This window comes from Molossus molossus, unplaced genomic scaffold (assembly GCF_014108415.1).
Source record: "Molossus molossus isolate mMolMol1 unplaced genomic scaffold, mMolMol1.p scaffold_m16_p_9, whole genome shotgun sequence".
NCBI classification, from domain to species: domain Eukaryota; kingdom Metazoa; phylum Chordata; class Mammalia; order Chiroptera; family Molossidae; genus Molossus; species Molossus molossus.
Window position 1 is genome coordinate 106,927,404 of NW_023425403.1, and position 26,088 is coordinate 106,953,491.

At 46.4% G+C, this 26,088-nt stretch overlaps 1 protein-coding gene across 2 annotated transcripts in view; it reads left to right on the forward strand.

Annotated features, from left to right (window-relative positions):
- The window catches only part of NBEA (neurobeachin), a 763,707-nt gene that overhangs the window by 389,850 nt on the left and 347,769 nt on the right, over nucleotides 1-26,088 (forward strand). For both annotated transcript variants that reach the window (XM_036249654.1, XM_036249655.1), the window contains exon 36: nucleotides 5,928-5,992. In XM_036249654.1, coding sequence (XP_036105547.1) covers nucleotides 5,928-5,992 — 65 coding nt within the window. The remainder of the gene's footprint in view (nucleotides 1-5,927; nucleotides 5,993-26,088) is intronic.

A 26,088-nucleotide genomic window follows, 5' to 3' on the forward strand; every position in this document is an offset into this window, starting at 1 on the left:
CAGTTGGGTTCCGAGTCGCCCGTGGGTGTCTGTGGCGCTTTCCCACCTCCTGAGCGCTTGGTGGGTTCCACTCCCCTGCTCCAGGAACTGATGTGTGGTTCTGTGGCCTTGTCTGATGGGTGAAGTGTGCTAAGGGACATGGGTTACTTCTGGGCAGAAGCTGTAAGAGCTAGTGATGCTCAAACCATTCTCTTTTCCCACCGCCTCAGTAGCGGATGACATTCCCGACAGTGAGCTCACTGCCAGTCTGGCTCCCTGTGTGAGGGTGACCAGACGCAGAGCATGGACTTGGGGAGGAAATAGCCGTTGTTTCTTAAGCCCCAAGATTTGGGTGTTGTCACAGTGTAACCTTGTCTCTCTTTTTGGATGTACTCTCATTTTGGTGGAGCACATCATCAGTAGGTTCTTTAATATTATTATTATTAATTTGTTTTTGTTACAGATGTTTCTTATTTTCTCCCATTAACACCCTCTACCCCTTCCCCGCCACCCCATCCCCAGCTTTGTTGTCTATGTTCATTGGTCATACATACATGCATGTAATTTCTGTGGTTTATCTCTTCCCCCACAAACCCTCCCCTCCTCTGAGGCTTGTCGTACCCCACTTCCAAGTCTCTGGGTTAATTTTTTTCAGCAGTTTGTTTAGTTCATTATATTCCACAAATAAGTGAGATCATGTGATATTTGTCTTTGTCTGCTTGGCTTGTTTCACTTAGCATAATACTCTCCAAGTCCTTCCATGCCATCTCAAAGGATAAAAGATCTTTCTTTCTTACAGCTGCATAGTACTCCATTGTGTACATGTACCACAGCTTTTTAATCCACTCATCCACTGATGGACACTTGGGTTGATTCCAGATCTTAGCTATTGTAAATAGTGCTGCTATGAACATAAAGGTACATATATTCTTTCTGACTGGTGTTTCAGGCTTCTTAGGGTATATTCCTAGAAGTAGAATCACCCGGTCAAATGGCAATTCAATTTTTAACTTTTTGAGGTAACACCATAGTGTTTTCCATAGTGGCTGCACCAGTCTGCATTCCCACCAGCAGTGTACTAGAGTCCCCTTTTCTCCACACCCTCGCCAACACTTGTTGTTTGATGATTTGTTGATGACGCCCATTCTGACAGGTGTGAGGTGAAATCTCATGTTGTTTTAATTTAATCTGATGATTAGTGATGTTGAGCATTTCGTCATATGTCTCTTGGCCATTTGTATGTCTTTTTTGGAGAGGTGGCTATTTAGCTCCTCTGCCCATCAGTAAGTTCTTGAAAGAGGGGCGAAAAATAAATATGTATGCATGTCTCAAAATACAGTTATTTATCTTCGTATTTATTGATAGTTCGGCTGGATATCGTGTTTGAGTATTCTATTTCTAATAATTGTGAAGGTATTCTTTTCTTTCTTCCTGTCTTGTTTTGGTGTTGAGATTCCAATTCTTGATTTTTTATTTCAACGTTTTTCCTGTTAGCCTTTTCCTTAATCCTGGTGTCGTCAAATTTTATGATTTGCCTTGCTGGAGATTTTGTGTCATGGGTTTAATTCTTGGGGAAAAGTTTATATTTCTTTGCTGATGTCCCCTGGTCCCTGTTCCCTGTTCCCTGTGCAGTTCTGACAGGGGGCGTGGCCTTGTAGCAGACCCTCCCACCTCCCTCCTTCATCTCCTTTTCCTTACATCTTAACATTCCGGTTGCATCGCATCATCTTCTCTATTTTCTGACAGTTGTTTTTAACTGTGATTTTTCGGTCTCCTGTGTTGATGTTGTATGTTGCGCATCTCTGCGTGTCAGCTGTCGCTGCAGTGTGGGCTCTTGTTTCTTCATTGTCTTTCCTGTTTCAGGTTTCCTTTTTGTTGTGTTTTGGTTGCTGTGTTTATTCCTGGCATCCCTCTTCTGCTCCTGTCTCCACCTGTCTTTCCTGTCAGGGTGCCAGAGGACTCTGGGTAATGACTTAGACCCCAGCTCAGGTGCTGGATCAAGCCCAGCCTCTGCCCCTGTGCGGTCAGCCCGGCCCCTGTGCGGTCAGCCTCTGCCCCCGTGCGGTCAGCCCGGCCTCCATGCGGTCAGCCCGGCCCCTGCCCCTGTGCGGTCAGCCCGGCCCCTGTGCGGTCAGCCTCTGCCCCTGTGCGGTCAGCCCGGCCCCTGTGCGGTCAGCCCGGCCCCTGTGCGGTCAGCCCGGCCCCTGTGCGGTCAGCCCGGCCCCTGTGCGGTCACTCGGCCCCTGTGCGGTCAGCCCGGCCCCTGTGCGGTCAGCCGGGCCCCTGTGCGGTCACTCGGCCCCTGTGCGGTCAGCCCGGCCCCTGTGCGGTCAGCCGGGCCCCTGTGCGGTCACTCGGCCCCTGTGCGGTCAGCCCGGCCCCTGTGCGGTCACTCGGCCCCTGTGCGGTCAGCCCGGCCCCTGTGCGGTCACTCGGCCCCTGTGCGGTCAGCCCGGCCCCCGTGCGGTCACCCGGCCCCTGTGTGGTCAGCCTGGCCCCTGTGCGGTCAGCCCTGCCCCCGCCCCCGTGCAGTCACCCAGCCTCTGTACGGTCAGCCCTGCCCCTCCTGCACAAGCTCTGCAGCTTCATCTGCGGGACCGGCTCAGAGCTAAGGACAGTATGGAGCCAACTCCAGAGACAGAACAGTCCGTCACTAAGTAGCCCCGCTCCAGTGCAGCTCTAGACTAGGGCCAAGTCCAGAGCCAGAGTCCCCTCCGTCACCAGTTCTCATTCCAGACCTGGCACCAGGGCCAACGTCCAGTGAACCCCAGAACTCGAGCCAAGTCAACACAGTTCTGCTGCTGCTCTGAGAGGGGCTAGCCTAGGCTCCAGTCCTGGGACAGGCTGTCTCTGGCCCCACCCAGCACGCCCTGGAAGAAGAGGGCGCTGCAGAGCTGGGTGCCTGGTTCACCAGCCAGGCCAGCCCCAGCCCTCGCGCCCTTGGAAGACATCTGTGTCTGTGTGGTTGTTTTCATGTGCATTATTCCTTCTGCTTTACCGTATTTGAAGTTGACAATTCACTTACAAGAAAATTTAACTTTTTAATCATTAAAAAAGAAAATGTATTAGTGGTTAAAGGCTCTTGTATCTTTTTTCTGAGCCACTGTATATAGTGGCCTATTTTCTTGTGAATAATAGTTTTTTTCTTCTTCTTCTTAAATTATGGTAGATCTTTTCTTGTCCCTTTCTACTGCTTCTTTTTCTAACCTAATAATGTGAATAGCTCCTGCCCTGGCAGGTTTGGCTCAGCGGTTAGAGTGTTGTCCTGTGGTCCAGAGAGACCCGGGTTCAGTTCCTGCTAAGGGCACGTGCCTCAGTTGCAGTTTGTCCCCGGCCCTGGTTGGGTTGTGCACCCGCACAACCACTTGATGTGTCCCTTTCACGTCGATGTTTCTTTCTCTCTTCCCCTTTCTCCTTCCCACTCTATCTGAACAAAAAATGGAAACATGTCCTTGGGAGAGGACAAAAAAAAAAAAGAATGTGAATAGCTCCCAAGAATGAGCCTGGGTCTTTTGATCCTTTTTCTGTTTATTCTTCTTTGGAGACTTGCTTAATGCTGTGTCCTGGTAAATATTTCTCTCTAAATTGTTCCAAATTCTGCAGTCCTTCTTGATGTGCCATCATCATTCTCAGTCCAACGGATATACACCAAAGACAGCCTTCCAGTTTCCCAAATGTGTCTCCTCCAGTGTCTTCATGCTGTTACCTTTCTCTCTGACACCCACCTGAACAATTTCACAACCTGTGACTTCTCACTCACCTCTTCGTTTTCATTTCCCCGTTCAAACTGGGGTGTAGGTCCCTACTGTCTCCTCTGGATGGCCCACAGAGCACTTTCCTACTCGTTCCCCTGCTCCGAAACGACAAATCACTCGGAAAACACTGATTTATTGGATGAAGTGTAGCAGTCATGCGCTTCCATTGGTTTGCTCATCCTATCAGCTTTCATGTCTTTAGCTTAGCTCAGGTGTATGGCCTACTGTTTCTCTGTAAAAGATTGCAAGTGAGCCTCTCATGGGCTGAAGGCTCCTTACAGATGTTTTTTGTTTGATCTGAACAGAGGTTTTTAAAACATTTTACTCTGTGATCCTTTAGACACAGTGTAGTTTGGAATGTATATGTAATGCCTGCATATATGCATTTTGAAATATCCTCTTTAGAAATACTATTCATATCAGAAGCGTATACTGATAAAGAGACTTGATGTACAAGCAGCGTCATAAAGAAAAATCATGTTTAAAAAATTGTCTGCAGAAATCTATTCAGAGTGACATGGTTCTTATTACGTAAGAATCAGTTCTTTAAGATGATTTCACAATAAATGGTAAGTATTCCTGATAAAGTGGCTCATTGTAGGATACTTATTTCCAGTAAATATAGGATATATGATGGTAATATGCAAAATATGTAAGAGGATGGTAGTAAGTCATTTTGTTAAAATGTAGGAAAAAGTTTCCTATAATTTTTTATTCAACCGAAATGATTTAAAAGATTTAATTAGCTCTGTAAAAGACACTAGCAATCTTACCATTTTGATAAACTTTAGTTAAGAGTTGTGGCAGCTAGAACAGTGACTTGGCTAAAAGTGACATCACTTAGGTCTCTTATCAAATCGTACTGGCCCCAGGCTACCCCTTCCTTCTTCCCAGGCTGTGGTTCTCTCTCCTCGGAAATGTGGATTCTGGTTTGTCCTTCTGTAGTTTTTCATAACTTTACTCAGGGCAGATACTATTTTCATACCAAATCCCTACTTTTGGAACCACATTGATCCACAGCATGTGTGTACAGCTGTAAAGGGATGTGATCAGGAAGAGAAGGAAGGGTCAGCAGAGACTGATCTTTTGTGGAGCTGAATTAATGGCAGGGAGCTAACCACCTCTGTGTGGCTGGTCCTTTACGTGTCAAGAATTGATAAAAAATCTATAGGTGAGTGACATAAGTGATCAATAAGAAGTTTTTACAAAAATGTATTAGGGAAGTGTTTATTTATAGTATTGTAGAAAGGGATATCATTTGAATCCAAAAATTACAATTACCAGCTATATTTAAAAACACCCCAAAATTGAAATTACTGGGATAAACGAATAACCAAAAATTTGTTTAAAGCATATTCTAAATATGCCCTGGCAGGTTTGGCTCAGTGGTTAGAAGGTCAGCCTGCGGTCCAGAGAGACCCGGGTTCGGTTCCCGCTAAGGGCATGTACCTCGGTTGCAGTTTGTCCCCGGCCCTGGTTGGTCGTGTGGGTGGCAGCTACTCGAAGTGTCCCTTTCACGTCGATGTTTCTCTCTCTCTCTCTCTCTCTTCCTCTCTCTCCCTCCCACTCTATCTGAACAAAAAATGAAAAAATGTCCTTGGGTGAGGAAAAAAAAAAGAACTTTAAAGCATATTCTAAATATGTCATAGGAAGACTATAACATTTGGATATAGTTTTAATATTAAATGTTTTCTTTTTTATAAATTTCGAAAGAATTTATTTATTATCATACTACATTTTTATATATTTTTCCATTTGGATTACACAGGTAACTAGAACATTTCATTTCCAAATAAATCTAAATATGTTGTTTATATTTCTAATTTTCATTTTATGATCTCAGTGAAAATTTTTCATAGCAGTGACTGAAATTTTCATTCTAAATACTCCAGTCCTTGTATCGCTGCATCACTAGGCATTTGGTGTCTTTTGGAAGGAAGGGCATTTTGTGCTGAGAACCTGTGATCTCTACCTGTGATCTTACCTTCTCTCAGTTGGTATCAGCCTGAAATTTAGTGGGCGTTCAAAAGCACCTTCTACACTGAGTCATACAGTGGTATTTGTTCATTTTTCCCTTCAAGGATTTGGAAATATCATCCCTTGGATGGTGTTAAAGCATCAGCACGACCCTTGACCATGATGCTCCTCCGTGTCCATGCTCGTTTCTGACACGTGGTCTGGTGTCTCTTTCAGGAATGGCAGAACTCCATTCAGAAGAACGCAGGACTCGCGTTCATCGAGCTCATCAACGAAGGAAGGTAACTAAGGTCGCAACTTTCAGGCAGCTAGGCAGTGTGCATTGCTTTCCAGTAGGCAGCCGCTTTCCCCGCCATCTGTCCGAAGATGCGTAAGGCACTGTTTTAATTAAATAAACGATCACGGACACGTTAAAGGAACAAAGTTTAAAATGTTAAAAATACTCTGGCGGGAGCATGTAGGAAAAAAGGGACAAACTTGAGGAGGTTTGGCGAGATTGAGCCACACCTTGCTGAGCGGAGCATGTTCGCAGCTCGAGTGCCCGGCTCAGGCCTGTGGACAGGGACCAGCATGCCCCCCTCGGCCAGCTGCAGCGGGGGGGGGGGGACCCGCATGCCCCCCTCGGCCAGCCGCAGCGGGCGGGACCCGCATGCCCCCCTCGGCCAGCCGCAGCGGGCAGGACCAGCATGCCCCCCTCGGCCAGCCGCAGCGGGCGGGACCCGCATGCCCCCCTCGGCCAGCTGCAGCGGGGGGGGGGGACCCGCATGCCCCCCTCGGCCAGCCGCAGCGGGCAGGACCCGCATGCCCCCCTCGGCCAGCTGCAGCGGGGGGGGGGACCCGCATGCCCCCCTCGGCCAGCCGCAGCCGGGCGGGACCCCCCAATGCCCCCCTCGGCGCCCGCACGGGCAGGACCAGCATGCCCCCTCGGCCAGCTGCGCGGGGGGGGTGACCCGCATGCCCCCTCGGCCAGCCGCAGCGTGCGTGACCCGCAGTGCCCCCCTCGGCCAAGGCCGCAGCGGGAGGGACCAGCATGCCCCCTCGCAGCCGCAGGGCGGGCGGGACCCGCATGCCCCCCTCGACCAGCCGCAGCGGGCGGGACCCGCATGCCCCCTCGACAGACCGCAGCGGGCGGGACCCGCTGCCCCCCCTCGGCCAGCGCATGGGTGGGCCAGCATTGCCCCCTCGGCCAGCCGCAGAGGGCGGTACCCGCATGCCCCCTTCGGCCAGCCGCCAGCGGGCGGACCCGCAGCCCCCCTAGAACGCTGCAGCGGGAGGGACCCGCATGCCCCCCTCGACGATGCACGGGCGGGACCAGCATGCCCCCCTCGACAGTGCAGCGGGCGGGACCCGCATGCCCCCCTCGACCAGCCGCAGCGGGCGGGACCAGCATGCCCCCCTCGACCAGCTGCAGCGGGCGGGACCCGCATGCCCCCCTCGACCAGCTGCAGCGGGCGGGACCAGCATGCCCCCCTCGGCCAGCTGCAGCGGGCGGGACCCGCATGCCCCCCTCGGCCAGCCGCATTGGGTGGGACCAGCATGCCCCCCTCGGCCAGCCGCAGCGGGCGGGACCAGCGTGCCCCCCTCGGCCAGCTGCAGCGGGCGGGTCAGGTGCAGGCTGTGTCAGTCCGCGCAGAGTGCACACGTGTCCTGGCTAAAACGACTTTGTACGTAAAGTTATGTTTGACCCTATCGTTGTATTTTCTCTTTATTATAAACAGTTGTTCACTGTGATTTTCGCAACACTTTATTGGCAGTAGATACATTAAGACAGATGTAACTGTCATCATTTTGACATGTACAGGCTTCTATCAGCCAAAGATCCACACTTTTTACCACTTGACCTTATTCAATGATATAGTCTATTTGCTGGAAAATAATGACTGGATATTTGGCATAATCTATATTTTATTTCAAACCAAATTTAATTAAATTGACAAAGAAATAATGCATACTCTATATAAAGGGTGTGTCATGAAAAATATTTCACAACATATTCCTTGAAAATCATTTTATATATGGTATAGAAATCCATCTTTTAAAGTAACTTTAAAAAGTTTAGTATTATTGTTTTTTTCCCTGTCAGTGTGTTATAGTCTGAGAAATAGCCTCTGTTGTTATAACAATTCATCTTAATGTTTATTTCTCTTTTAGATATTCCATGCTTAAATTATTTTTAGTCATAATAATATAACTCTAAAAATTTAAATAAATTTTGTATTCACTGCAAAGCAAAAGATGCAACAAAGTATCAGTTTTTAAAAAAAGCATATCTAGCCCTGGCCGGTTTGGCTCAGCGGTTAGAGCGTCCGCCTGCGGTCCAGAGAGACCCGGGTTCGGTTCCCGCTAAGGGCGTGTACCTTGGTTGCAGTTTGTCCCCGGCCCTGGATGGTCGTGCGGGTGGCAGCCACTCGATGTGTCCCTTTCGCATCGATGTTTCTCTCTCTCTCTCTGTTCCTCTCTCTCCCTCCCACTCTATCTGTACAAAAAATGGAAAAATGTCCTCGGGTGAGGATAAAAAAATAAAAAAATTAAAAAAGCATATCTATATATATGCACAATATATATTTACACAATAACACACTATAGTTATTATAACACTTTATTATTATAAGACTTGATAATAATTATTATCCATCTTCAGGTGATGAAAAATAGAAAAAAATTTTCCCAGACAATTTTTGCTAATTTCTTTCAACTGTAAAGTAAAAAATAAACAATAGTTTATCATCAGTAACTCTGAAGAGTTCACAGAACTGAACCTTTGACACTTAAGAGTATAATATTGTTTTAAACAAGAGGATAGAGAATTTGCTAATATCAGAGGTTTTTAGCTTTTGATACTGTTTTATTGCTCAGTGGTAGAGTTTGGGTTCACTTTGTTTTGTTTTAGGAAGAGGTTGGGATTATAGAAAATAGTTACAATTTTGTTTAAATTTCAATCCATGGAAATCTCTAAAATAAATTTAAAAGTTAAATTAAAAATAATATGTACAATGAAGTCTTAAAACTCAACAGTAAGAATACAAGCAACCTGATTAAAAAGTGGGCCAGAGATGTGAGCAAACACCTCACCAGAAAAGACAGGACAGTGCAGCGGAGCGGACGCTCGCCTGTCCTGCGTGCGCACCGTGAGGTCCAGTGCACGCTCACCGCAGCGCCCAGCATCCGGACGCCGACAGCGCCCAGTGCTCCTGCGGACGGGGCACCGGGCCCGCGTGTGCTGGGAGTGCAGGGTGGTCGCCGCGTGGAAGGGCGGCTGGCGGCTTCCTGCAGAGTCATGTACTCCTCCTGCACAGTCCAGCGGTCGCGTGTCTGTCGGAGACGTGAGAACGTACGTCCCCACAGAAACCTGCGTGGGGATGTTTCAGACACTGTTCATAACTGCCAAACTTGAATCCGCAGCCAAGATGCGTACTTCGATGATTAAAGGGTAAATAAACACCCATTCACTTATGCGATCCGTCCGGAAAGTGGAGTATTTTGTTTAATGCTAAAAAGAAATGAGCTGTTAGGCCATGAAAAGCCAGCATAAACTTAACTGCACATTACTAAATGGAAGAAGCCAGTCTGAACAGGCTACACACCATATGGCTTGAACTCTATGACATTCTGGAAAAGGCAAAACTGTGGAGATGTAGAAAGATCCCCATTCGCGAGGGGTTGGAAGGAGACCGAGCAGAGGGTTTTTGGAGCAGTGCACCTGCTCCATCTGAGGCTACATGTCATCATACATGTGTCCAACCCGTGGAACGTGCAGCACCAGCAGTGAGCCCTAATGTAACCGTGGCCTCGGGGGTGATGCTGCAGTGGTGTAGTCCATCATTTGTAAGGAGTGTGGATGGGGACTTGTGCAGGGCGGGGTGTGGGCTGAGGGGTGTCTGAGAGGTCCCTGTATCTTCTGCTCAAGTGCGCTGTGAACTTAAAACTGCTTTAAAAATAGTCTACAGCCCTGGCCAGTTTGGCTCAGCGGTTAGAGCGTTGGCCTGCGGTCCGGAGAGACCCGGGTTCGGTTCCCGCTAAGGGCACGTACTTCGGTTGCAGTTTGTCCCCGGCCCTGGTTGGTCGTGCGGGTGGCAGCCACTCGATGTGTCCCTTCACGTCGATGTTTCTCACTCTCTCTCCCTTCCTCTCTCTCCCTCCCATTCTATCTGTGCAAAAAATGGAAAAATATCCTCGGGTGAGGATAAAAAAAAAACAAAAAAAATAAAAATAAAAATAGTCTACAAATGCCCTGGCCGGATTGGCTCAGCGGTTAGAACGTCGGCCTGCAGTCCAGAGAGACCCGGGTTCAGTTCCCGCTAAGGGCACGTACCTCGGTTGCAGTTTGTCCCCCGGCCCTGGTTGGGTTGTGTGGGTGGCAGCCACTCAATGTGTCCCTTTCACATCGATGTTTCTCTCTCTCTCCCTCCCACTCTATCTGAACAAAAAATGGAAAAATGTCCTCGGATGAGGATTCAAAAAAAAAAAAAAAAAAGTCCACAAAAAAAGGAGGTCTCTAAGAACAAAGCATGTCCAAACTCCACACGTGACCCGTCTTGGCTGAGAACTGAGGGATGGTTAGGAGGTAGCTGCGTGAAATTAAAAATAAAAGGCAGACGTGCTGCCGGGGCTGTTCGTGGTCAGCCAGCAGCGCCTTCCTTGCCTGTGTGCCCTGTGCCAGCCCAGAGGCCAGGGTCCTGCCAGTGTGACGTGTCCGTAATCCCACTGAAGACGGCGGTGTCACACTGGCCACCCTGGCCACCAGGATGGGAGAACTGGGTGACTCTGAAGTATCTTTTAGACACGAAAGCATTAGAATTGCTCATGTATTGGGTGGAAGAGGTGCACAGACTGGTCCGAGATGACTTGATTCCAGCTTCCGTGGCTGGGGGTTCATGGCACCGACATGGTTCACGCAGAGCAAGGCGGGGCAGGGCTGCGAGGTGCTTTCTCCTCGGGCCACTGCTGGACGGCAGCCGTGCGGTGCGGGGCCATCGCCGCCGGGCATCCTGCAGTGTCTCCGGATGAGCTTTATGCTGCGCAGTTGTCTGCTTGCGTGCGGGGGCAGCGGGAGGGACCAGGTGGGCTGGGGGAGCGTGTGCAGAGTGAAGGGACCTGGGCCCGGCTCTGCCGCTCCTGCGGGGCCTCTCCCCACATCGCACACGTGGGCATCAGGCACATGTCACCCCGGAGCGACCCCCTCGCCACATTGTCGGGTGACTGTGTGGACACTGTGATAGGAGCCTCTCAGTGCCTCGCTGGGGCAGCGTCCCTGGGACCCCTGTCTCACCTGCTGAGGTCCCCCTGGCGTCGGGAGTAATACCGGGCGCACAGTTTGAGTCACAGATATTACTGGAGGGAGGAAGAAAAGGATGGTGACAGAATGTTTGCGGAGAGGTAGTCAACGAGATGCTAGTTAGTTAGGGCTAGGGGCCCTGGACCAGACACCCGTGTCCATCGCTGCAGACGTGTCGGGGGACTCTGCCTGTGGAGAAGGGGGCGGAGCCCCAAGGCCGGGCCCCGGTCTCCCATGGGGTCCTCACTGTGCGGTGCACGTGCCAGGGAGGGGGATGGGTGGGGGGCCCCTTCTCCAGCGGAGCCCCGAGGCCGGCCCAGGTCTCCCATGGGGTCCTCACTGTGCGGTGCACGTGCCAGAGGGGGGGTCGGGCTGGGGAGCAGACACCCGAGGGGAGAAACCACTGTGAGAAGGTGGTGGTTGAGTTGTGGGGGCGGCTGGTGGGAGACAAGTGTAGACATCACGCCCACACAGCTGTAAGAGGGGCGCTCACAGTGGGTAGTACTGTGGACAGACAGGGTTTTTCACTGGGGAGGGAGGGTGTGTGTCCTTTTTCTTCAGAAGGAAGGATTTGAGTGCTTTTAAATGCTGATGGAAAGAAGCCAATGTGGCGGGAAGGAAAGAAGTCAAGCGTCTACCCGTTAGAAGAGCCAAGTCTCTGAGAGGCGGGAGACTGAGGGCCAGGCTTGGCCATCTGCAGGGGACCCTGGAGGGGATGCAGGCATTTCGTGTTTTGCAGGGTTCAGAGGTTGGTTTGCTTGTTTGTTTTTTCTTTATTGATTTTAGAGAGAGAGGAAGGGAGAGGGAGAGATGGAGACAGCAATGAGAGAGAACATGGACTGGCCGCCTCCTGCACGCCCCCCACTGGGGATCAGCCCACAACCTGGGCACGTGCCCTGGCCAGGAATCGAACCAGCGACCTATTGGTGCAGGGTCGATGCTCAACCACTGAGCCACACTGGCTGGGCTGTTTGTTTATTTTTAATGATGTCTCAATGAAGGGGTCAGGTAAGGCTATTTTCTGAAAATGAGGGAAATTTGGGGAGGTGAGTGTTGTATTTGAGAAGCTAGGAGAATACTGAAAACAGTCAGTGGGAAAATAAGTCGGGGAGGGTGCAGGCTGAGGAAACAGGAGGCTGGCCGGAGGGCCCGAGCCCGACCGAGCTGCGGACTCGACCGCTGTCAGGTGTCCCCCGTTCACAGCACAGGGACGATGGCCATTGGCTTTGAGACAGTTACTCTGTCAGTGCAAAGAACCCCTCTGCTGGGCACCAGGCCCTCCCTCCCTGGTCCGGGTGGCAGGCGCCTTCCCAGCCCCCGAGCCCCTCCACCCCGGCATTTACGCCCTGCGCCCGAGGTTTCTGCATGTCCATGGGCCTGACACACGGTTGTGTGGCTGTTTCCTCAGCGCCTGTGATGGACGAATCGTGTGTGTGCTGTTTATAGCGATCGCACACCGGTTCTCCTGCTGATTAACTGGGCCCTCTGTGCACAAGGCCTCCCCTGCCGGGCTCCGATCCCGCAGGCTCTGGGCACAACGGCCTCCCCTGCCGGGCTCCGATCCCGCAGGCTCTGGGCACAATGGCCTCCCCCCCCGCCAGGCTCCTATCCCACAGGCTCTGGGCACAAGGCCTCCCCTGCCGGGCTCCGATCCCGCAGGCTCTGGGCACAACGGCCTCCCCCCCCGCCAGGCTCCTATCCCACAGGCTCTGGGCACAACGGCCTCCCCTGCCGGGCTCTGATCCCGTAGGCTCTGGGCACAACGGCCTCCCCCCCTGCCAGGCTCCCATCTGGGCAGTGAGGCTCCTGGAGAAGCCCAGCCCCTGGGGCAGAGGTGGTCCCTCTTGGGGGTCAGGCACTGGAAACCCCGAAGGCCTTTCTCTATTATGTTTTTTATTCTTACCCAAGGACATATTTTTATTTATTTTTTTGCACTTATCTTTATATAGAGCAGGAGGGAGGGAGAGATAGAGGAAGAGAGAGAGAGAGAAACATCGAGGTGAGAGGGACACATCAACTGGTTGCCACCCGCATGACCCCAACTGGGCAGGGACAAACTGCAACCAGGGTACATGTCCTTAGCGGGAACCGAACCCGGGTCTCTCTGGTCTGCAGGCCAATGCTCTAACCGCTGAGCCAAACCGGCCAGGGCGGCCTTTCTCTTTTATACATTGAACTGGTAGTTCCGGATCAGAACACATATTTAGATAGTTGGATGTAGGTACAATAAAGACAGGTCGCTCTGTTTATCTGGCTTGTACTCAGCGATGCTGGCTAGGGGCTAGGCCTAGGTTAGATGATTTGCACATGCTCGTGTCTCATTGGCCTGGACATAGAGCACTTTTCTTAACTTTTCCTAATAGTTTAAAATGCAACATTGAAAAACTCTTTCTCTGAGTGGTTAGACTATGTGTTTAATTTGTCCTTCTGGGAATGAAGGCAAAAATCTTTAAGTGGAAATTGTTATGAATGTTGACCCTAGAGTATGTTTCATCCATCATAGCAGGAGAGGCGGCTGTGCAGGTGTCTACAGTTAACAGGACAACCCCGATGCAGGTGCGGGGGGTCCAGGTGTCCCTAGAACAGCTGTCGTCATGAACTCCGTCACTCAACCATCTAACAGAGGGTCTTCACAGTTAAAACCAAGCAAGGTTCGTGGGATGTGAGGGTCCCGGGAACCTCTTGGCACAAATTGTTGGATTTTAAATTATTAAAATAAGAATTGAGAGGAGAGAGAAAAAAATGGCAGCAGAGTGAATGGAAGCTACACAGACCATCTCCCAGGACCAAACTGGAATTACAATGAAAAGAAAGACAAATCGTAAGGAAGGGGCAACCGAAAGGCAGCCTGGAGGACCACGTAACCAGGGACACAGACTCAATCCTGGTAGGCTTGCGAGGACGCGAGAGGGGCCGGGAGCCCACAGTCCGCAACAGCCTGGGCCAGGCCCAGCGGACTCGGCTGGGTCCTGTGACCTTGGCTGGGGCCAGCGGCCTCGGCTGGAAGCTGCACCCTCGGCTGGAAGCTGCGCCCTCCGCTGGGTCCTGCAACCTCAGCTGGGTGCTATGCCCTCCACTGGTACCGCAGCCTCGGCCGCCCTTAGCTGGAAGCAGCGCCCTCGGGTTAAAGCCCCAAGCTGCTCCACGGCACAGAGCCTGGACAGAGGCTAAATTGGCAGCAGCCACTCACCTTGGGCTCCGGCAGAGGGAGGGCAGACAGGCCTGGAACTGTGTGGGGACACTCGGGATTTGGAGGGTGCTCAGAGCTTTTGCTGAGTGCAGCCACACAGGCCTGTGGTCATCTTACTCCTTCCCAGGGCCCTGGGGCGAGGCGGCGGCCCCTCCCTCAGAGATTCAACCCCACCTGGTGACCATTGAAATGCTAATTGAGGCCTATTAACAAGCAGCATCTGCCCCACCCTCAGGAAATCCTCTTACACTGAGCACCTGAGGGAGTTTTTCAGGCAACTCAGAAACCAAGGATCCTCATTTGACCACTACTAATAGCCTCCAGGCATAAAAGCTAGGGGATAACTACCATCCCCTGGGCTAGCAACTCTAACCAAGAAAGTTAAGACTTGACAGTGGTGTTTAAATTGGGTCCTCCCTGCCTCATCCAAACCCAGGAGAGGAAGCCACAAACAGCAGAACACCAACACCCACAGGGAAAATGTGGCAGTCTCCAAAGCCCACTGTGATAGCCAAAATGGTGAAAAACAGAAACAAAAGCCAAATGAAAGAACAAGAGACCTCTACTGAAGATGAGATAAATGAGGTGTAGTTAAGGAAGTTAACAGAACTAGAATTAAGAGCCATGATCCTGAGGAAGCCCAACAGCATGTGTAAGGACATGAGCACCATGAGTAAAGACACAGAAATGTTGAAAATCAACCAGTTGGAAATTAAAAACCACCAAGAAGAAATGAAGAATGACATATCAGAAATGAAAAACACATTGGAAGGTCTAAAAAGCAGAGTAGAGGAAGCTGAGGACCGGATCAGTGAATTACAAGACAGGGTAGAAAAAAATCAAGCAATCAGAAAACCAAAAGGAAAAAACGATGAAAACACAGGAAGACAGCTTAAGAGAACTGTGGGATAACTGGAAATGTAATAATATTCGCATCATAGGAATCCTCGAAGAAGAAGAAAATGAGCAAGGGTTAGAGAATATATTAAAAGAAATAGTGACAGAAAACTTCCCTTATTTGGTGAAGGAAGAAGGCATTCAAGTTCTAGAAGCACAGAGAGCCCCAAATAACAAGAACCCAAACAGGCCCATACCAAGACACATAGTAATGAAACTGCCAAAAATTAAAGACAAAGAGAGAATCCTAAAAGCAGCAAGAGAAAAGCAACAGGTTACCTACAAAGGAAACCCCATAAGCCTCTCAGCTGACTTCTCAACAGAAACACTACAGGCCAGAAGGGAATGGCATGAGGTAATCAAGGTCATGAAAAACAAGGATCTGAATCCAAGACTACTCTACACAGCAAGGCTGTCATTCAAAATAGAAGGTCAAATAAAGAGCTTCCCAGACAAAAAAAAAGCTTAAGGAAATACATTACCACCAAACCAGCACTGCAAGAAATGTTAAAAGGACTGCTGTAATTAGCACGAGAAATGGGAAGAAAAATAGAACCACACTAAACAAAAATGGCAATAAATAAGTGCATACCAATAATCACCTTAAATGTAAATGGATCGAATGCTCCCATAAAAAGACACAGAGTAGCTGATTGGATAAGAAAGCATGACTCATCTATATGTTGTTTACAAGAGACCCACCTCACAGCAAAAGACTCACATAGGTTGAAAGTGAAGGGATGGAAAAAACTCTTCCAAGCAAACGGAAAGGAAAAAAAAGCTGGGGTAGCAATACTCATATCTGATAAAATAGATTTCAAAATGAAGGCCATAACTAGAGACAAAGAAGGCCACTACATAATATTGAAAGGATCTATTCAACAGGAAGATATAACCTTGATAAACATATATACACCCAATATAGGAGCACAAAAATATATTAAAAATCTTCTGGAGGACTTCCAAGGAGAAATCAACAGCAACACAATCATAGCAGGGGACTTCAACACCCCGTTGACACCACTGGATAGATCCTCTACACAAAAAATTAGCAAGGAAACAGAAACTCTAAATGAAGCACTGGACCAAATGGATTTAATAGATATCTACAGAGAATTACACCCCAAAACTACAGAATTCACATTCTTCTCAAGTGCAAATGGGACATTCTCAAAGACTGTCCACATGCTAGGGTAGAAAGTAAGTCTCTAGAATTTCAAGAAGACGGAAATCATATCAAGCATCTTCTCAGATCACAGTGGCATGAAACTAGAAATCAATTGCAAGAAGAATATATAAAGACATTTGAACACATGGAAGCTAAATAGCATGTTATTAAACAATGAATGGGTTACCGAGGAGATAAGGAAGAATTTAGAAACTTCTTGGAAACAAGTGAAAATGAAGACACAACAACACAAAATCTATGGGATGCAGCGAAAGCAGTTCTGAGAGGGAAGTTCATAGCACTACAGGCCTACCTCAAAAATCAAGAAAAATCTCTAATAGACTATCTAACCTTCCAACTTAAAGAACTACAGAGGAAACAAAAAGAAAACCCCAGAGCAAGTAGAAAGAAGGAAATAGTAAAGATCAAAGCAGAAATAAACGACATAGAGACAAAAAAAAAAACAAACAAACAAACAATTCAAAGGATCAATAAAACAAAGAGCTGGTTTTTCGAAAAGATAAAAGTTGAACAGACCAATAGCAACTCAGGAAATTCAAACTGCAATCAACAAACCAAGCAAACGAAAGCCTGGGCCCAGATGGCTTCACAGGGGAGTTTTATCAAACACTCAAAGAAGAACTAAAGCTCATTCTCCTCAAAGTATTCCAAAAAATTCAAGAACAAGGAAGACTTCCAAACTTGTTTTATGAAGCCAGCATAATTCTAATTCCAAAACCAGAAAAAGACACTACAAAGAAAGAAACTACAGGCCAATATCCCTGATAAACATAAACTCCAAAATCCTGAACAAAATACTAGCAATTCCAATCCAGCAATACACCAAAAAAATTATCCACAAAGACCAAGTGGGATTCATCCCAGGGATGCAAGGCTGGTACAATATTCGCAAATCAATAAATGTGATACACCACATAAATAAAATGAAGAATTAAAACTACATGATCATATCAATAGATGCCGAAAAAGCCTTCGACAAAATCCAGCATCCATTTCTGATAAAAACGCTCAGCAATGTGGGAATAGAGGAATCATATCTCAACATAATAAAGGCCATATATGAAAGACATACAGCCAACATCATACTCAGTGGGCAAAAACTAAAAGCATTATCCTTAAGAACAGGAACTAGGCAAGGATGCCCACTTTCGCCACTCTTATTTAACATAGTACTGGAAGTCTTAGCCAGAGTAATCAGACAGGAAGAAAAAATAAAAGGGATCCAAATTGGAAAGGAGGAAGTGAAACTGTCATTATTTTCAGATGACATGATACTATACGTAGAAAACCCCAAAGACTGCATCAAAAATTTACTAGACTTAATAAATGAATTTGGAAAAGTAGCGGGATACAAAATTAACATCAAGAAATCGATGGCATTCTTATACACCAATGATGAACTCACGGAAAGAGAAACTAAGAAAACAATCCCATTTACCATTGTGGCAAGAAAAATTAAGATACCTAGGAATAAACTTAACCAAAGAAATAAAGGACCTAGAAAACTACAGGTCATTGAAAAAAGAAATAGAGGAAGATATAAAAAAGTGGAAGCACATACCCTGTTCATGGATTGGAAGAATTAACATCATTAAAATGTCCATATTATCCAATTGAATCTATAGATTCAATGCAATCCCCATCAATATACCAACGGCATACTTCACAGATTTAGAACAAATACTTCAGAAGTTCATATGGAACTACAAAAGGCCTCGAATAGCCACAGCAATCTTGAAAAAGAAGAACAAAGTTGGAGGAATCACATTACCAGATTTCAGGTTATATTACAAAAACACTGTAATCAAAACAGCCTGGTACTGGCACAAGAACAGGCATATAGACCAGTGGAACAGAACAGAGAACCCAGAAATGGACCGAAAGCAATATGCTCAATTTATATTTGACAAAGGTGGCAAGAGCGTATAGTGAAGTAAGGACAGCCTCTTCAATAAATGGTGCTGGGAAAATTGGACAGATACATGCAGAAAAATGAAACTGAACCATCAACTTACACCCTACACAAGAATAAACTCAAAATGGGTAAAGTACTTAAATGTGACTCATGAATCCATAAAAATCCTAGAAGAAACTGTAGGCAACAAAATTTCAGACATCGTACGCAGCAGAATTTTCACTGATACATCACCTAAGGCAATAGAAACAAAGGAGAAAATGAACACATGGGACTACATCAAACTCAAAAGCTTCTGCACAGCAAAAGATACAATCATCAAAACGGAAAGGCTACCCACTGTATGGGAGAGCATAATTGCCAATCATAGATCAGATAAGCGGTTCATTTCCAATATATATAGAGTGCTCATACAACTCAACAACAGGAAGACAAAGAACCCAATTTAAAAAATGGGCAGAGGAACAAAATAGACACCTCTCCAAACAGGACATAAAGTGGCTAAGAGACATATGAAGAAATGCTCAACACCACTAATCATCAGAGAGATGCAAATTAAAGCAACAATGAGGTATCACCTCACACCTGTCAGAATGGCCGCCATCAACAAATCATCAAACAACAAGAGTTACTCATCAAACAAGGCGAGGGTGTGGAGAAAAGGGGACTCTAGTGCACTGCTGGTGGGAATGCAGACTGATGCAGCCACTATGGAAAACAATATGGTGTTACCTCAAAAAATTAAAAATTGAACTTCCACTTGACCGAACAATCCCACTTCTAGGAATATACCCTAAGAAGCCTGAAACACCAATCAGAAAGAATATATGTACCCCCATGTTTGTAGCAGAACTATTTACAATAGCTAAGATCTGGAAACAGCCCAAGTGTCTGTCCATCAGTAGACGAATGGAGAAAAAAGCTGTGGTACATGAACACAATGGAGTAGTATGCAGCTGTAAGAGAGAAAGATCTCTTATCCTTTGAGAGGACATGGATGGACCTGGAAAGTATCTTCCTGAGTGAAACAAGTCAAACAGAGAAAGACAAGTATCATATGATCTCACTTATTGGTGGAATATAATGAACATAACAGTCTGAGGAATGGGGTAGTCCCAGAGACGTGGAAGCGGGGTACAGACTGACAATCCCCAGAAGAGGGGGTGGTGGGGGAGAGAAAAACCACAGAACTTGTATGCATGTGTGCATGAACAGTGGACATGGACAACAAAGCTGGGGACAAGGCAGGGAGGGAGGCGGAGGGGGGAATCGGTGGGGGGAAAAGGAGAAACATCTGTAACAAAAATTAATTAATAAAACATAAAATAAATACTACTAATAAATACAACTTTACCAAATGTGGAAAAATAAATAAATAAAATAAGAATTGAACTATACAGCAAATAAGACTTTTTTTAAATTATGGAATTTGAGCGATCTTTTGAAATAAATGAATAATTTGCCTAAAATAAACCTGTCACTCTTTTGAAAGCATACAGGATATAATTAATGGATATTCATAAAATTGCCAGGATGTATTATTATTTAGCACTGAGCTTAACCCACAATGTATGAGTCCATGTTTGTATTGTGTTCTTTAAAACAGGGAGGAAACAGCTCGCGTTCCGCAGGCTCTGGCGAGGGCAGCCTGTTGCCGCGTGTGATTGCTCAGTACTTAGGCCGTGCCCACCTGCAGGGCTGGCTCCTCTTCCTTGAACATCACCCTTTCATGGTTAGACCAGCAGGCTTTGGTTCACTTGAATTTGTTTTGTGTCTTTGATTTGGCAAAAGGCCATATATATATTTTGTTTTTGAGTTTTTTATTCCCAAACTGAAAGATAAGAAACTTTTTCTCAGGCCCTGGCCAGTTTGGCTCAGCGGTTAGAACGTTGGCCTGCAGTCTAGAGAGACCCGGGTTCGGTTCCTGCTAAGGGCATGTACCTCGGTTGCAGTTTGTCCCCGGCCCTGGATGGTCGTGCGGGTGGCAGCCACTCGATGTGTCCCTTCACGTCGATGTTTCTCTCTTCCTCTCTCTCCCTCCCACTCTATCTGAACAAAAAAATGGAATAATGTCCTCGGGTGAGGATAAAAAAATAAAGAAACTTTTTCTCAGAATTGAGATTCTGGGTTAATTTTGCACTTTAAAACCCTGGAAACTCCTAGAAAACAGTTCCCTCCCCATATTGTTTTCATGTAGAACCGAAGCTGTACCTCTTTGTTATGACTGTTATTCACTGTACACATGTATAAGGTATTAAATATATTGTGTTCATAAACAAACAGGTGAAAAACCTTTGAAAGAGAAGGAGAAACATTAATATGAGAGAGACACATCGACTGGTTGTCTCCTGCATGACCTTGAGCAGGGCCAGGGATCACACCTGCAACCCAGGTACATGCCCTTGACTGAGATTCAAACCCTTCAGTCCACAGGCAGACATTCTAGCCACTGAGCCAAACTGGCCAGGGCAAAGTAGTTATAATTCTTTATATTAAAAAGCAAAAAAAATAGGGAAGGGCGCCCTATTTTGGGCATATTCATCTCTGTGCCATAGTTCCCCATTTTTTATTTCTTAGGGTCATAAAATTGTTTTGTTGTCAGCTCACTTACTGCAAACAGATGTCTATGAAGAGTCAGATGTCTTTATTAGAGAACCGAGTGTTGGTTCAGTTTCTGTACCATTGGGACACCCCTAGCATCCACTTGGCAACGGAGGCTACTGGAGGTGGCTCTGCACCCGTGGCCCGTTGTTTCGATACAGGTGACAGTGAGCTCCCCGGCTGGGGGGGGTGGGCACCAAGATGGACGGATCGTGTGTGTGGCCAGTCCAAGGATCCACTCAAGATGAGAGGTGAAGGGGTAGGGAGAGCCAGCAGGTAAGACAGGAATCTGGTCACGGCCGGGGCCCTCGTGTTGGTGCGGGAACCTTCCCCACGTGCCAAGGGGATTGCAGCCCGAGTGGTGGCTGATTGGTTCTGATTCTTGTGACGTGAGAAGGCACAGTCAGTCCATGTGCTCAGTTCATTGTCCGGAATACTTTTGTAAATGTCTGTCACAGCTGCAGCCCAGTGCTGGACAAGGACTGAGAAAAAGTTATCACTGTTTTCTGATTACAAAGGTAGCACAATACCTGTGTAGGCATTCCTAAAGTTTTAACACCTACATAATGACATTGCGTATGGAAAAAAGCCCTGAATAAATGGCTATAAAATACTCATTAAGTGGTTCAGTTTTAGTAGTGATACAAATACATTTCACATGTGTTTCTCATCTTTAAGTAATTTATAATTGAGAAGTTAGGATTTACATACCCCCAAAAAAGGCAGTTCAAAATGTCATAGACAGTATATAATAAACAGCTCAGTGGTGCAAATAAATAATATAAAGATGGTATTACTTCAGAAGAAGGAACGATGTTGTGGACAGTAGAGGCTGGACAACGCTTGTCTTAGGAGAAGGGCCTACACTGGTAGAAGCACACTGTGTGGGATGAAAACAAACACCAGTCCTTGCTTATTTGTGTAATTAAGATTCAGAACAATAGAAAATACTTTTATATTTTTTATTATCTAATGAAACAAATATAGGCATAATTTTATTGGCAATAATTACCACCTGTCTTTGAGCTGTATATTATTTAAATAAAGAATCAAAGTTTTCCTGACTTTTAAGTAATGACCGGCACTTTACTATTAGTAATGCTGATAGGGCCTATAATACTTATCTCTGTATTATAGGAATTTTACATATTTTCTTTTTTTTTTTTATCCTCACCTGAGGACATTTTTCCATTTTTTGTACAGACAGAGTGGGAGGGAGAGAGAGGAAGAGAGAGAGAGGGAAACATCGATGTGAAAGGGACACATCAAGTGGCTGCCACCCGCACGACCAACCAGGGCTGGGGACAAACTGCAGCCGAGGTACATGCCCTTAGCGGGAACCGAACCCGGGGCTCTCCAGACCGCAAGCGGACGCTCTAACCACTGAGCCAAACCGGCCAGGGCGAATTTTACATATTTTTAAAAAGCATTACTCATACTAATGAAACAGATTTCAAAAAAGTTCATTATACCAAAATCTAGATTATTATATTTCTAGCAAAATCTAAGAGAAACAATGGGCTTAAGAGCAGAGTTGGTGTCAAAAATAATGTTTAACTATTTCTGTTAAACATTTAAGGAAGAAGTAATACCTGTAATACTAAACATCTCCCAGAACTACAGTAGAGTAACACTTCATAGCTCATTTATGAGATCTCATCACCCTGATGGAATGCCAAAGGCTTACAGACCAGTTATAAGACATGCAGTTACAGACCGATGTCCATCGTAAGCATAGGTGGAACAATCCATAATAAAATGTGGCAAAACAAGTTTAGCAATATAGGAAAAGAATTACATCATGAGCAAGAGGTGTTTATTCCAAAAATTCAAAGTGGGTTTCTCTCTCACTGATGTTCAAATATATGCATCAATGTAAATACACTATATTAGCACACTGAAAAAAAAATATATATATATGGATATTTTAGTAGATGTAGGGAAAGCCTTTTAGAAATGCAGCATCTATTCTTGATATGAACCCTCAGTAAACTAGAAAGTAACCCCCTTGGTGTGATCGATGGTATCTACAAATACGTAGCTAGCATTCTTGTTAGTGCTGAAAGACTAAATCCTTTTCCCCGAGATCAAAAACAAGGCACGGATGTTGTCACTCAGCACTTGTATTTAACACGGCTGGGCTGCCGTCTCCCCAGTTCAGTCAGGCGGGCAGACACTCTGAGAGCACTAGAACTACTACGTCTGCTCAGGAAAGTCACTGGATATAGGTCGGTATTCAAAAATCAGATATAGTGCATTTATAATCTATGTGAAATATTGGAAATTTAAATTAAAAAAAAAAAAACATTATAATGGTATCAAAAACACGAACTACTCAATGGTACCTAAATAAAATTTGTGAAAGACCCGTACAATAAAACTACAAAAGATTCTGTGAAACAATTAAAAATAAATAAATAAATGCAGAAAATAGATTGTGTCAGTAGATCAGAACACCCAATACGGTAATGTTTTAATTTTCCTAAACTTATGTACAAACGCAAACAAATCTAATCAAAATTAAGCAGGCTTTTGAGTTTTTGATAGAAATTAACAAGCTGGCCCAGCCGGTGCGGCTCAGTGGTTGAGCATCGACCCATTTTCCGTGAGGTCGCTGGTTCGACTCCGGTCAGGGCACCTGCCCAGGTTGCGGAGCCGATGCCCAGTGCGGGGCGTGCAGGAGGCGGCCAGTCAGTGTTCTCTCTCACTGATGTTTCCATCTCTCTCTCCATTCCTCTCTCTCTAAATCAATAAAGGGGGGGGATTAATCAGCTGATTTTAAAATTTCTGTGGAAAGACAGAGGACCTGGGTTAAGGAAACAAACTGGAAAGGAACAGAGTTGGGGGACTGCGGTAAAGATCCGCGGGTGGGCCCACGGACGGGAGAGAGGCGGTCCCACCACTCAGTGATGAAAGACTGCGCAGCACAACCTGGCAACGATTTGGACAGACAGCGCACCTGAGAAGACACACAGACAAGCGCCAGCACACAGAAAGCTGCCCCCATCGTTCACCTGCGGCAGGACGAGGTCAGCTTCACGCACCTGCGGGGCCGCAGCCAGGCCTGGGGCACACTCGGCCTCGGCGCGACGCGGAGCCTCTGGATGCGCACGGGGACAGTGCGAACTAATGTCCAGCATCGAGTAAGACTAAACACAGTGAACATTCGGCCCAGTATTTCTGAGCCTCGACGGTTCCCCAGGACAAGGAGCTGGACGCGTCCACACTGAGACCGGCGTGTGATGTTCATAGCAGCTTCCTGCACAAGAGCCAGAGACAGACCACCCGGTGTTTGTCAGCAGGCGTGTGGGCACCGATTGTCGTGTCGTCATGTGGAACTGCTCAGCCATAAGAAGGTCCGAGCGGACGCCCGGGGAACTTGGCAGTAGCATGCGACCTAAAGAAGTCAGACGGCAAAGACATACTACATGGTCACATTTCTGTGAGATTACATTTTAATGAAGTTTCTAGAAGAAAGCATAAGCAGTAAGCTCCTTGACATAGGTCTTGGCAATGATTTTTTTAATCTAACACTAAAAGCAAAAATAAGCAAGTGGTACCACATGATTACTAAAAAGATTCTGCACAGCCCATTCTGTTGATGACAAGGCAGCCTACTGGATGGGAGAACAAATCATGTATCTGATAAAGGGTTAGTATCCAAAATACATAAAGGACTCATACAAATCAAGCAAAAACAAAAAGAAAAGAAACAAGAAGTTTTATTAAAAAATGGACCAAAGATCTGAATTGCCATTTTTCCAAAGAAGACATACAGATGGTCAACAGGTACATGAAAACATGCTCAACATCACAGTAATCATCAAACAAATGCAAATTAAAACTGCAGTGAGCCCCAGCTGTGTGGCTCGGGTTGGTAGCACCACCCCGTACAGCAGAAGAAAAGGTGGTGGGTTCTATTCCCGGTCAGGGCACATGCCCAGGTTGTGGGCCCCATCCTCAGGGGGCGTGTATGGGAGCAGCCAGTCAATGTTTCTCTCTCACATCCATGTTTCTCTGTCTCTCCTTTCCTCTCTCTAGAATCAATAAATGTATCCTTGAGTAAGGATTAAATGAAGTAGGCATGGATGTGGAGAAAAGGGAACCCTCGTACACTGTTGGTGGGTGTAAATTGGTGCACCCACTGTGGAAAACAGTATGGAGGCTCCTCAGAAAATTAAAAAACAAAACAAAAAACTACCATATGAACTAGCAATTTTATTTCTGGGTATTTATTTGAAGAAAACAAAAACACCAACTGGAAAAGATATCTGCACCCCCATAGTCATTGCAGCATTATTTACAATAGTCAGGATGTGGACACAACCTGAAGGCCCGTCAGTGGATGAATGGATAAAGAATCATGGGAAATGGAATATTATTCTGCCATTAAAAAGGATGCAGTCTTGCATTTGCAACAACATGGATGAACCTCAAAGCATTATGCTATGTGAAACAATTACTCTGTGATCTCTCTTTCATGTGGAGTCGAAAAAACCCCAGCAATCTCACAGATACAGAGAACAGATTAATGGTTGCCAGGGGTAGGGGGTGGAGAAATGGGTAAAGGGGGTCAGAATGTTAAAAAAATGTTTATTAAACATGTAGATGCTAAGTTCTTACTGGAGACCTCCTGAATCCATCCTTGGTTGGGACTCAGACACCCCTGTGTGCTGTGCTCTGTAAGTGAGCAGTTCTGGAACCCGCATCAGGGTTTGACAGCCATTGCACTGATCCCTCACTTTACCCGCCGTGTGAAATTGTCGCCTCTCCACCCATAACTCCCAGTGCAAACAGCTCATAAACCAAGGCCGTTGCTTTTCATGCTGCTCTAAGAATTACTATCTATCTAGGTCCGTGGTCCAGTAATGTCACCATCTGCTTTATGTATTTAACATTATGAGATTTATTTGAAGATACAAATAAAAGTGATAAGAAACTGCAGATACTAATCTGTGGGTCCTTGTTTTCATCGCGCATAATTACTCAGTTCGCAGAATCTCTCATAACACTTAATTAGATGAGAGAACTGGGTGCTATTCAAACAATGCTAATTTTCTCTTCTCCCCACCTGTTCTTCTTAATGCCTGTCTCTCCACATCCAGGCCTTAGAAACCAGTCCAAGGCTCCAGCCGTACCCTTTATATTTACTTATCTCTCTTCTCTGCTTCTGCCCAAGCAAAACTCCTATTTGAATAGTGAGTCTATTCTGAGACAAATGTAGGTCTGATTATATTTTTATGTAGCAGATTTTTATAGAATCAGTTGACCCCAATACATGAATAATTGATAGGTGTCAGTCCTCTGGGA